A 12801-nucleotide genomic window follows, 5' to 3' on the forward strand; every position below is an offset into this window, starting at 1 on the left:
CTCACACGCGCACACACCATCACTCATATATACACAGAGAATAGAACGTATTGAAAAGTTGAGTGAATCTTGCACAAAGATGATAAACTTGCGTATGTAGTTTTTAACACATAGATGTTAAACAAGTGTTGGCTGGAAGGTGTTGCCTTCAGTCTAGGCTAGGAGTTCAGTTATGCAGTAGGATAAGTCTTAAGCTGAGTGGATTTGTACAAGGTGTTGTATAAATCAAAATCTTCTGGTGGATCCTACCCGAGGTGGTAGAAGAGATGACGTAAGAGCAGTTCAAGTCTCCGGACATCCATAAACATATCTTGTGTACTTAACTGTTTAACTATTGTTTTCAACCTGATTTGATCAGTTCGAGCTGATATCAATTTAGTTCTCACCATAACTGAACCGATACAAGAAAGAACCAATTCCCCTTATTTTAGTTATTCAGTTCACACAAAAGGCTTTCAAATAAATATGCTTTCTTAACGAATGATTATTTCGAGTGTGTTCCGTTTGGTTTAAAATCAAACTCGATTTTATTCATCGGTGTTTACATTCTTAGAACACGAGCTATTGAAGCTCATTGAGAATATTGTGTTTGAAGCACGCTCGCAGGTGTCAGAACCATCTATCAATATTTAAACATAATTAAAGCTAAGTAATCATTTTAGCAATTTGTGGGGGCAAAGTCAATTATTGATCAGCAATTATTTAGTGGGGAGGACGAATCCAAAAATTTTGCCGCATAAAATATGTTTTTTTAAGTCTAGATTATCGGCTCATGTTGAACCAAAAATTGTCGATTGGCCAGATTTTTCAACTCAAAAAGAAATCGAAGAAAAAAATTAACTCGTGGTATTTTGAAATGATATATGTATGAAATGCTATGTCAAGATTTATAGTTAAAAATCATTTTTTTTAGTTAAACTATAGTAAATTATTTATTCTCATCATTTTCGGATACGGAATATGGGATAAAAAGAGGAAAACATGTCTCCCATCCAATTAATAATCGGAACATAAGTCGCATTCAGTCTAGTCACCCATTGCTTTTGTCGATGAGTCTCATGTGAGACCGTCTCACGGATCTTAATCTGTGAGACGGGTCAACCCGACCCATATTCACAATAAAAAATAATACTCTTAGCATAAAAAGTAATACTTTTTCATGGATGACCCAAATAAGAGATCCATCTCACAAATACGACCCGTGAGACGACCTCACATAAGTTTTTGTCTTCTCGATAATGACCAGAGAGAGCTCGAGTGACTCCCAACCCGCCTTCATCTCCGGGGAATAAAACAAAGAGATATTTCCATTTGAATTTTGATATTTATTTTTTTAAAATCAAACAACATCATCTTATTTTAAGATAGAACAAAATTCATTGTCTTTTATATCACATAAATGGAAGAGACCCTTAAATTATATACAATAGGGATTGGACGCTAACAAGGACACCAGTGGAAAAGCTTAGATATATATCTTTCGTTTTGATACACAACTGTGGCATAGGGATTAGAACTATCGACACTAAGGCTCTTGGTTTAAACACAAAAACTTGGGGTAGCAGCTTTGACAATTTTACTTAAACTAAGCTCTTAATCTATACGACATACAAATCTTTCGTCGCGCTCCGTTGATCCAAGAATGAGTTTCTCTGGAGTCCAGTTGATCCAAATTCTATCAGCTTCCAGCTATTTTCGCTATCAAAGCTTTCTTAAGCTGATCTTGAGTGAAAAAGGGACCCTCCATCCTCACCGTTGCTTGTTGAATCATTAAATCTTTCACCACGGATATGCTAGCATGATGAACATCTAGGTCCAACTCTTTGAGAGCCATCATCAATCTTGCTGCTGGATGATTCTTTTTACTACCTTGAATGCGTATCATTGCATCCCAACCAATTATCTTAACTTCTACATCCATATCCATGGTTGTGTTCACCACATTGCTCGAAACCTTTGGTTCACATTTTGGTGTAGGTGTAGCCGATCCCTTAGAAGCTAATTCCCTTTTCACCGACTCGAGTTGATTCCACAAATCATCCTTTTCGGCTTCAACGCCTTGAAGCATCGACTTCAACTCGTTGATATAAGAAATAGCATCGCCGAGAAGTGAAGCCTTGTCCATTTTTGACACGTTCGGTACTACAGCTCTGAGGGCATAAAACTTTTGATTCAATTTCTCCCTCCTCTGCCTCTCCGCTTCCACGTGATTCAGAGGCTCTTCCCGGCCATTTGCAGGCTTCCTTCCCCGTTTTCTCGGCTTTTTCTCGAGATCAACAGTTTTACAACTATCAGCCTCTTTCACCAAGGATACTTCAAGATCCGAATGTTCCGACTCAACCCCACCACCATTTTCAATCTTCACCGCACCAGATGAGTGCAAAATCGCACCCGAAGTAAATGAAAGCACACCTTCCTCATTACTACCCCTCGAAGCCGGGGACTTATTCTTGCTCTTACTGCTAGTTTTATTGTTCTCTTCTTGAACTCCAAACAAATTCTCATTCCTACTACAAATGCTCTTCTTAGAACTCTCCCCAAAACTGAGTATCTCCCCATTCCTCACGTTTCTACTTCCATTAAGCCCGGATTCTGAAAAGTTCAATTCTTTAGTAAGAAAACCCTGTGTTTGTTGCTGTGGATTTTCAGTTATAGTACTGGAAATTGGTTTTTCATGACCAAAACCAATTTGCTTGCTGGTATTATCATTGAATGAATCCTTTATATCCACAGAAGATGAAGTAGGGTCGATCAACCAAAGGGCTGATGGGTCATTCTCGGCCAAGGCCCAGGAGCCAGATCCTGAGCCCGAAACCATTTCTCCTCCATTGAAATTGAACAAAAATCTAACCTTGTTCATGAGATCTGAACTCTGAAAAATCATTTCAACGGAGCCAAGCTCAACAACTCCCGTTGCCAATGGAATGCACACAAGGGTTTGAAGCCCGAAACTCTGTGCCTGTCGGGCCCGCTCACAGTGAGATGCGGCAAGCCTCTCCGCGCCAATCACCCAGACTGAGTTCGAGCTGTAAAAAGCTTGCCCCGGAATCCCAGACCCATCGACGAAGCATTGAGTCATAGAAATCAGGAAAAACCATTCAGCATCAGTAACCTCTTCATCAACGGTGTTATCTGCCAGATCCTGAGATCCCGACACCAAAGAATTCAGCTCCCTGAGAACCCTCTTCCGGTGCTCCTGCTCCGCAGGTGACGAAGCCGTTTTGCGCTTCATTTTGTTCTCTTCGTTCTTGTAATACCCGTCCCCCCAGCCCAAAACAGATGAGCCACCATATTCAACAACGGAAGACTGCCAGAATATGGCATAAGTCCAGCTCTCGTGAGAGCCTTCAATCAAGGCCAGGAGACGTTGCTGCAGCGTTTCCTGATTGAAAAACTGCCCAACGGACGTGGGTTTGGATAGGTCCATTGACGGCAGAGGATTTGGAGTATGAGATGCATAGGTAGAAGGCCAAAAGGAAGACGGATCAGAAGTCGAAGACGGGATCCCATCCATCGCCCAGAAATCACCGCCACCTCCCATCGCTGTAGAATTTGCGGATGATTAGTATTTACCCAGAGAGTTGTGTCCGTTAAATCTTGAAAAAAGTGTTGGCAGGTTATAATCAAATGATCGCCCTCACCAAATAAGTCAAACGAACAAAAACAGTCGAATTCACCACCCAGAGTAGGAAAAGGGTTGGTTTCTCTTCGAATTTCTCAGAGAAATTGTACAGTGGTAGGGAAAGTAGGGACGGAGGAAGCGAGAAAAAGAGGAGAAACAATTCGTATTCTGTATGTGTGAAATTTTGAAGACTTAATTTGGAGTGAATGTGGAGTGAATTTAAGCAAGTGGCCAAATATCGTGGCTGCTGTGTTGAAGAGACGTGGGAGTCCACAAAAGGGAAAGGGAAAGCTACGGCGGCTTCGACGAACACGACGCCGATTCTATTATCGGAATCACTCCAATCCGCCGCGCCATTTATTCACTTATTTTATTTATATTAATAATTATTATAACTTATCTTTTAATAATACATAAATAAATCTATTTATTACTTTATATATTACTACATCCATTTTAGCTTTTTTTAATAAAAATAAAAATAAAAAATAATTAAAATATTCTAAAAAAATTAACAAGGTGAGGGCAATTATGTTTAGAGAATACCGAAATACAGTTATCATATAATCGAACATTTCAATAAAATTATCATAAAATCTAGACTATTTTAATTTAAATATTAATTGTAGACATTTTAGCTAATATCATAAGTTGTATTGTCTAGTAATTTCAATTCAAAATTATATATTACTAAAACTATTTACTTAATTATATTGATATTAAAAAATAAATATTAATATATAAATTAGTAGTTTTGATATCCTGCACACCTATCGTGCACACCTATCTGAGCACCGATGAGGTGTCACTCACCCATTGGATGTGCAATTTTTCTATATAACATCACATCCAATAAGTGAGTGACACATCATCGGTGCTCGCATAAGTGTGCATGATAGGTGTGCAGGATATCAAAACTGTATAAATTACAGGGATAAAATAATACTTCTTATAATAAAAATAAGGGTTTAAATAGTTATCTTTATTATTGAAAGAAATAAAATAATACAATTAATATGTAGCATATCGTCAGCAGACATATATTTATGATTATTTATTACTATTACCAGCAGCATTTACTAATTTGTTCGGTTTGACTTTCAAACTACTTCTCTAGCTAGGTCGGTAACCCGTAAATTTCCTAGCAGAAAATTAAGAAAAAATGGAATGATATGATTAGATGAAATTCATGGGAGAAACATAAATTCTTTGGAGTAGGTCTCTATTCTCGTCTCATGAACTTTATCTGTGAGACGGGTCAACTTTACCGATATTCACAATAAAAAGTAATATTTTTAACATAAAAAATAATATTTTTTCATGGATGATCCAAATAAAATATATATCTCACAAAATACGTCCGTGAGACCGTCTCACATAAGTTTTTGCCAATTCTTTTTCATAGAGGCCAATTTTACAAACACGAAAAATTAATAAATTTTGTGAGACAGATATCTTATTTGAATTATCCATGAAAAAAGATTATTTTTTTATATCAGAAGTATTCCTTATTATTATAAATATGGACAATTATTGATCCGTTTGATGAATAAAAACCATTTATCATCTATTAATTAATTTTACAATTATTTTTTAATATGTTATAATTTTTACACTTGATAAAAGATGTAAGTGTAAAATACACTAAAAATATGCTTCTATGATTCTATTTGAATGTTCAAATTAATGAGCTTATTAATCTAAGGGATTTTCTAATTAAAGGCAAATCACCATCGTTTCCTTTTATAGTAGTCGAATATGGATTCCTTATAGTAAGTAAGCTACTTAAACAAACTTCTTTATCAAGTTCATTGCTAAATATATTTCAACTAATAAGTGCAAGTTCATGAATCTAATCTTCATTTTAATAATTAACTTCGAAACCGAATCCGATAATTCTATTATGTCGAATTCGAACTCGACTGTTTGATTACTAGTCTTTAATCCAAACTTTTATAGCAACTCTAGAAATTTTCTTTATAGGTAATTGGGAGTAGTACATTAACACTGATTAATTAGATGAATGAATCATTTCGTGATTTTTTTTTCTTATTCAATTAATAGTGAAATAAAAAAAGAGATTTCATTTTAATAAAATAAATGCATTCATTTTAAGGAAAGTCCACATTCAACGGCTAGGAGTTGTTGTCAAACTTACCAAGTTTAATGGAACATATCTTAACAACGTGATCTTAACTTATTTCGATTAGAACGATAGTTTAGAACGATCGTTTGATGTAAATGATAAGATAAAAATTAATTATATATTTGTTACATTGATCGTTGGCAAAATATTAGAGTTATAAATCTTTATGTTATTCGTGTATATATATATATATATTGATTTAAATTTTTATGTATTATATATCATTTATTGTCTTACGAACCAAATATTATATAAAAATAAATGAATAAATTAAATTGGACGGTGGGATATTTATGTCCAATCAACGTGTGATGGACCCGGTCCATAAATGTTTTTCAATCATAAGGCATTCACGTGAGTACCTATTGCAACCACATTCACTCACCTCATCTCCAACTGATAAATCTATTTTAGAATATAACATTTATCTCCAATCCATTTACTTCAAATATTACACTAAAAAGTATATTTCTAAAATATTCTTTTTGTTTACTATTTATTTATAAATTTAAAAATATAATTATAATTAATATTAATATTAGTATTATAATTATAATTTTATTTTTATTAATAGTTAATTTTATTTATTTTATTCTTATATATATTAACTCTAATATTTATAATACTAATTAATACAAATGCTTCATTATTAAAATTGACATAATTTTAATACAGATAATTTATTTTTAGAACTTAATATGAATCCAAATTCAAACATCTGAACAACTATATTCCTCCCACAAATGGTCAATTAAAGCATTTCGTAGTGCATAGTGAGCATCTTTGTCTTTTATCATTTTATATCGAGCGAGAAATTCTTGAAATCTGATATTCTCATTGACAACCATTTCTATATCCGGAGTTGGTGCTTTTCTCATATCTTCAATGGGTGCGCTAAGGTCACGTTCATCTTCGATAATCATATTGTGCATTATAATACATACTGTCATTATATCATGTAAATGATGTTTCTTCCAAGCACGTGCTGGAGATACCACAAATACAAATCGAGATTGGAGAACACCAAATGCACGCTCCACGTCTTTTCTACAGGACTCTTGTTTTATTGCAAAATATTTCTTTTTTGGACCGTGTGGATCGTGGATAGATTGTACAATAGTTGACCATTTAGGATTAATACCATCAACCAAGTAATATCCTGTATCATATTCTTTTCCTCCAATTGTATAATGAGCTCGAGGGGCAATACCTTGTGCGATGTTGGAAAATAGATTGGACGATCCCAAAACATTTATGTCATTATTGGATCCGGACATACCAAAATATGCATGCCATATCCAAAGGTCGTAGTCAGCTACTGCTTCTAAAATTATTGTTGGAGAACCACTACGACCTGCATATTGACCCGCCCAAGCCGTTGGACAATTTTTCCACTTCCAATGCATGCAATCAAGACTTCTCAACATTCCAGAGAATCCGCGTTGCTTATCAATATAAAGTAACCTGGCAACATCATTGGCAGTAGGAGATCTCAAGTATCGCTCAGCAAAAACTTCCACCTCGGCTCGACAAAAGCGTTGCATGCATTGAATTGCACTGGACTCTCCAATTTTGATATATTCATCCGTAGCATCTGCGGGTAATGCATAAGCTAAAATTCGCAAAGCAGCAATTGTTTTTTGAATAGTCCATAGCCCGAGACGCCCCACACTATCACTTCTTTGTGTGAAGTAAATATCATGATTTTTTACTTCATCAACTATACGAAGAAAAAGATTTCGAGACATTCGAAATCTCCATCGGAACATTGCTTCGTTATATCTTCGGTTATCGGCAAAGTAATCGTTGATCAGATTACGGTCGGCAATTTCCCGATCACGGTGAATTACTATATGACCTGGTATTGAACCTCTGTGTGTGAATTCTTGCTCTTGGTGGATAATATAGGTAGCAACCAACTGTTGATCTTGTGCTACAATATTCAATATTGCATTTCGTGTATTATCCAAATCCTCAAAATCATTCATCCAATTAATAGGTGTTTCATCTTCATTATCAGACAATGAAGATGAACTAGAGGATGATGCGTGACATTGGAAATGAGAATTCATTTTCAAGTTTCTGAGAGCGTAGAATGTGGTGTGAGAATATAGGATATTTCGTCGCATTATGTAATAATTTATCAAAAAATATGACAGTTGGATGAGATTGTCTTATCTAGAATCTATCCATTGAATTAGATTGTGTTATCTACAACTTCATCAGTATTATGACCGTTGGATGAGATTACATCTGATCTTGTCCGTTGGATGAGATTACAATCTTATCTTCTTTCTACTATAAGTAAAATATATCCGATTCATGAGATCATCACAGCTTTAATTTTCATTCCAATCAAATCTTTATTCCAAGTAATTCAATGGCTTCAAATTCTAGAACTGCTTCTTACAATGTCAAAGAAGACAAAGTCTTATGTCATATGTATCTTGATATATCCCAAAATTCTATAATAGGTATCAATCAATCCAAAGATCAGTTTTGGACTCGTATCGAAGAAACTTACAACATCAGCAAACCAAACAATCTACAAGTACGTAACAAAAGATCATTGCAGTGTCGCATGAGAAATATACTCCGTGAAGTTGGAAAACTAAGGGGATGCATTCATCAAATTGAAACTCTCCGCCCAAGTGGCGCATCAGAAGAGGATATTGTAAGTATTTCTTATTCAACTATTTATTAAATTACAAGTTTAATTTCTTATAAGATAATAGTTGGATATTTTCGTACAGTTAAATTGAGCAAAAGATTTGTTCATCAAGATGCTGATTTTAGTAAAGGCTTTAAATATGATCATGTGTGGTATATTATGAAAGATATGGAGAAATTCTCGAGTGACATCAATCCAATGAGCGCACCAGCAAGAATGCATGTCACAAGTTTGGACTCGTCACAGTCAGATAGCCAGACACCAAATACTCCAATATCAGGTTCTCCTGGATTACCTTCATTTTCAATTAATTTAAGTAGTGATGAAAATGCAGGCGGTACTTCATCCCAGCGACCTCTTGGTGTAAAAAAATCTAAAGTAAAGAAAAAAAGGGACGACAATGTGTTGGAATTGATATCTACAATGAAAGAAGGACATCACAATCTTATAAATGTATTACAAAAAGGATCCACTGAACTTCAACAAAGTTATGAGATGAAACTCCTAGTATTGCAAAATGAGCAGCTCAAATTAGCAAATCAACAAAAAAAATTTGAAACTAGACAACAACAAATAGCATTAGCAACCCTTCAAGAGGAGAATAAAGTTTTGTACATGGATTTAAGCACGATAGGTGATCTTGAAATGCGCGAAATTGTTCGAAAGGAACGAGCCAAAATTTTGATAAAAAGAAATGAAGAACATGGACAACACGAAAATGACACATTTGGAAAATATTTTGGTGATTTTGGAGGATCGGGATCTAATCTAGGAGATTATTGAACATCTATCTTGTTTGTCATTTTTATGTTTTTATTCTCATTGTTATCTTTGTAATTTTCAATTATGTATTATCTTCAAATTTGTATTTCAATTATGTATTATCTTTGTATTTGTATTTCAATTGGGTATTGTAATTTTAATTTCAAAATTTTGCTATTGGTTTTTCTGATATTTTATCAATTATATATTTACAAGAGTTAAAAATGTCAAAAATAAAATAAAAAACTAGAAATATTTTTATAAATTTTCTAATATAATTATAATTAATTTTTTTGTGTTTTAATTTTTATTATGAATTATATTTTATATCAACACGATTTAATTTTACTCATCAATTATATAATATTATTATTAAAAATATTTAATACATATTTATATTAATTAAAAAATATTAAAAAATAATAAAAAAAAAGGCCCAAACCCAGCGCCAAATTTTGGCGCCGGGTTTCTGAGAGAGGCTGAAATGGCGCAACCTCCGTTGGAGTAGTGAAAACCCTGCGCTATGATGCCCTAATCACCATGTAACCTTTGTTGGATTATTTAGGCGTACAATGAGGCAGTTGTGTTTGCCTTAGAGTTGAAATATTTTCTGTGGGACTACCGACTCACTGTTTCCAAACATTGGAGTTTGAAATATATATTTTTCAGTCGTACAATGGTTTAATCGGACGATCAGACTAGTTCAATCGGAGCGAATCATCGTTTTATATATAATAATAATAACAATAATATAATAAATAATATATTGTAAATTCTAAATATATTAAATGTGTATATAAATAATATAAAATATATATTTACCAAAAGTTAAAATCTAAACAACAACACATATAATCAAAATATGAAATATAATTACATATGTATTTTAAACAAAAATATTTCAAATAAAATAATCTATAATATTATCAAAATAATTTTTTAAAAAAATTCAAAATCCAAATAATCATATATATAATCAAAATTAAATTTAAGATTTTAAATATAAGAAAAAAATTAAATTCTAAAAAAAATTTCCTAAAAAGTTAAAATAAAGGTGAATATATTCGACCGTTAAAATGGTTAAGCGTGATTTGGACCGGACTAGTGATCGGTTCTTAGTCGAACCGGCCGGTCTAGACCCATTTTTAAAACACCGGCGCAAGCTGATGGTTTAATTAGTCCTAGTTGACCATCGCTATGTGTTCATCGTAGCGACGCCTATCATAAATAGTTAAATATCGTCATTACGTATTCATCCTCGCAACTCTTTGATGTGAACCATCTCGATTTTCTACCATACCAACTCTTTGATGTGAACCATCTCGATTTTCTACCAACCAACGTGAGCAATGGTATAGCAAAACCGTCGCCGTGTGAAAACGGTTCTTAAAAACCATTGTCCGTTAAAACGACGGTGTAAAATAAACGTCGTTCACGGCAACGGTTTAAATTAACCGTCATACAAATTAACAACGGTTAATAAAACCGTCGGTTATGCTTATTAACTTTAAAGTCAATATAGCGTGAATGATGTTAGTGTTAAAAACTAGAAGCAATTTCAAGCATCAAATATAAGTAAATTTTTGTTTCATTATAGACATGTAAATCAACGACCTACCTTGTTGAATTTTCTATATCGAAGCCCCTGAGTGAGGATGTTTTGTCAACCATACGCCATTGCAAAATACGCCATTGACACCGCAATACCAATTAGAATACAAAATGATTACTTCCGGTCATTGAAAAAAAATAGGTAAATATATACAACTTAATGTAATGTTTCCTTTTTCAAAAGAAAAAAACTAAAAATATATAAAAATTATTCTTACAAAAAAGATATATCCCTAGAAAAACTCCAATCCCTCTCAGTCACGGCTCACCCACGTACAAACACAGTAAAAACATCAAACAAAAAGAATTTCTCCAAGCACTTCATTGATGGACGATTTGAATTGCAAATATTTTTTTCCTCTAAATCTTTTCCAGATGTTTAGGTATTGATTCAGTTTCAGGTATTTTTTTCTAGTTCTTTTGATATATGTTGGATTAGTCATTATTCTAAGAGTGGGTCTCATATGAGACCGTCTCACCGCTCACGGATCTTAATCTGTGAGACGGGTCAACCCTACTCATATTCACAACAAAAAGTAATACTCTTAGCATAAAAAGTAATACTTTTTCATGGATGACCCAAATAAAAGATTCGTCTCACAAATACGACCCGTGAGACCGTCTCACACAAGTTTTTGCCTTATTCTAAATCATTTTTTTTTAAAAAAAAACAAGTAGTTATTATTGTTGGGACATCGATTTTTCTCGTGTTCAAAACGCAGCAGAAGTTTAAAAGTTTTTATTTGACATTCAAAATAATTTTTGGACACTCGTATGGTTTAAATGTTATAATCATTCATAGGATGTTAGAATTTATACCTTTAGTGAATTAATTCACTCGGCTCCAACTATTCGGGTATTGGCGGATATAGCTCTTGTTGAATTTCCCTATGAACTTTCTTCGATCACCGAATCAGGTCCACGACTGGATTATTTGTTCATGTTCTAACCAGTGTTCTAAAAATCCCGCTTAAGCTTGAAGCTCGGCAAAAACGCCCCGCTTTGGAGAAAGCGAAAAAAGCGGTCAAACTGTAGTTTGACCGAATTAAGCGTAATTAAAGCGTTTAATTAAGCGTACTTAAGCACACTTAATCACATCTATTTATTTTTTAATTTTTTTATTTTGAATGTATGTCTTTTTATTTTAAAATAATAAATTAGGTTTATAATTTAGATGTTTATTTTTTAATTTTAATTATGATTAAGCGTGTCTGATAATGATTTGACAAATATTTAACATTTTTAATGTGGTCTAGTTGCAAAAACAAATAAAGATTGTAATTTTGAGATTTTTATGCTGCTATAAATATGAGAAATAATGCATCAGACTTAAATTTATCATATTTATGTATTATTTTATCTATTTATTGGTTTGAGATAATTACAATTACACTAAAGATAAAAAACGATTTTCCACGCTTAAGCATGTGCCAATCTCGCTTAAGTTTGAAAAGCTTGAAGCTCGACATCCGCACTTCGAGGCGCTTCACGCTTTTTAGAACCTTGGTTCTAACCTATTCCCCAGGCGGGAAGCTTTAGGCCTTAGCAACAGAACAGCTAATAAAGAGCACAAATCCCCTTTCTCAAGCACCTTTCTTGTAGATGATATTTTGTATTTGAGATCAAGAAAACAAAAATTGGTTCAAAACCTTTTTTGAGAGCAAGAATAATGGCCGATGGAGACTTTCTCCTTTTTATTATTCTGCAAAATCTTCGGTCCCTTATCCTATATTAACCAAAGTAATAATATATTTTATTAATTTAATTAATTGTAATTTCCTTAATTAATCACACTATTTAAGTTAATGGATTTCAACTTATATTTGATTCTCGAAAATAGCACACCACACACATGCATATTTCGAAAATATGCATATTTATTATTTTGCTTGTGTGCAAGTTTTTAAATCATGGTATCATGAATATTTTCATATTATATAAATCAATACCATATTTTATAAAAACTTAATGGATCATATTTTAATTCAA

The 12801-nt window shown here is 33.3% G+C and overlaps 3 protein-coding genes across 3 annotated transcripts; 1 reads left to right on the top strand and 2 right to left on the bottom strand.

Annotated features, from left to right (window-relative positions):
• Window positions 1-1367: 1367 nt before the first annotated feature.
• On the bottom strand, window positions 1368-3932 carry LOC140982748 (transcription factor MYC2-like). The gene has a single exon (XM_073449424.1). The coding sequence runs from the start codon at window positions 3539-3541 to the stop codon at window positions 1679-1681; it is 1863 nt and encodes a 620-aa protein (XP_073305525.1). The 5' UTR covers window positions 3542-3932; the 3' UTR covers window positions 1368-1678.
• A 2546-nt stretch (window positions 3933-6478) lies between these two features.
• LOC140982132 (uncharacterized) lies at window positions 6479-7840 on the bottom strand. The gene is made up of 2 exons (XM_073448550.1): window positions 7200-7840; window positions 6479-6986 (listed from the first exon to the last, which is right to left on the bottom strand). The coding sequence occupies exons 1-2, from the start codon at window positions 7838-7840 to the stop codon at window positions 6479-6481; spliced, it is 1149 nt and encodes a 382-aa protein (XP_073304651.1).
• A 767-nt stretch (window positions 7841-8607) lies between these two features.
• Window positions 8608-9222, top strand: LOC140982133 (uncharacterized). The gene has a single exon (XM_073448551.1). It carries the CDS (start codon window positions 8608-8610, stop codon window positions 9220-9222), a length of 615 nt encoding a protein of 204 aa, XP_073304652.1.
• Window positions 9223-12801: the final 3579 nt, after the last annotated feature.

The sequence above is a fragment of the Primulina huaijiensis genome, chromosome 8, assembly GCF_012295235.1.
Source record: "Primulina huaijiensis isolate GDHJ02 chromosome 8, ASM1229523v2, whole genome shotgun sequence".
Classification (NCBI taxonomy): Eukaryota; Viridiplantae; Streptophyta; class Magnoliopsida; order Lamiales; family Gesneriaceae; genus Primulina; species Primulina huaijiensis.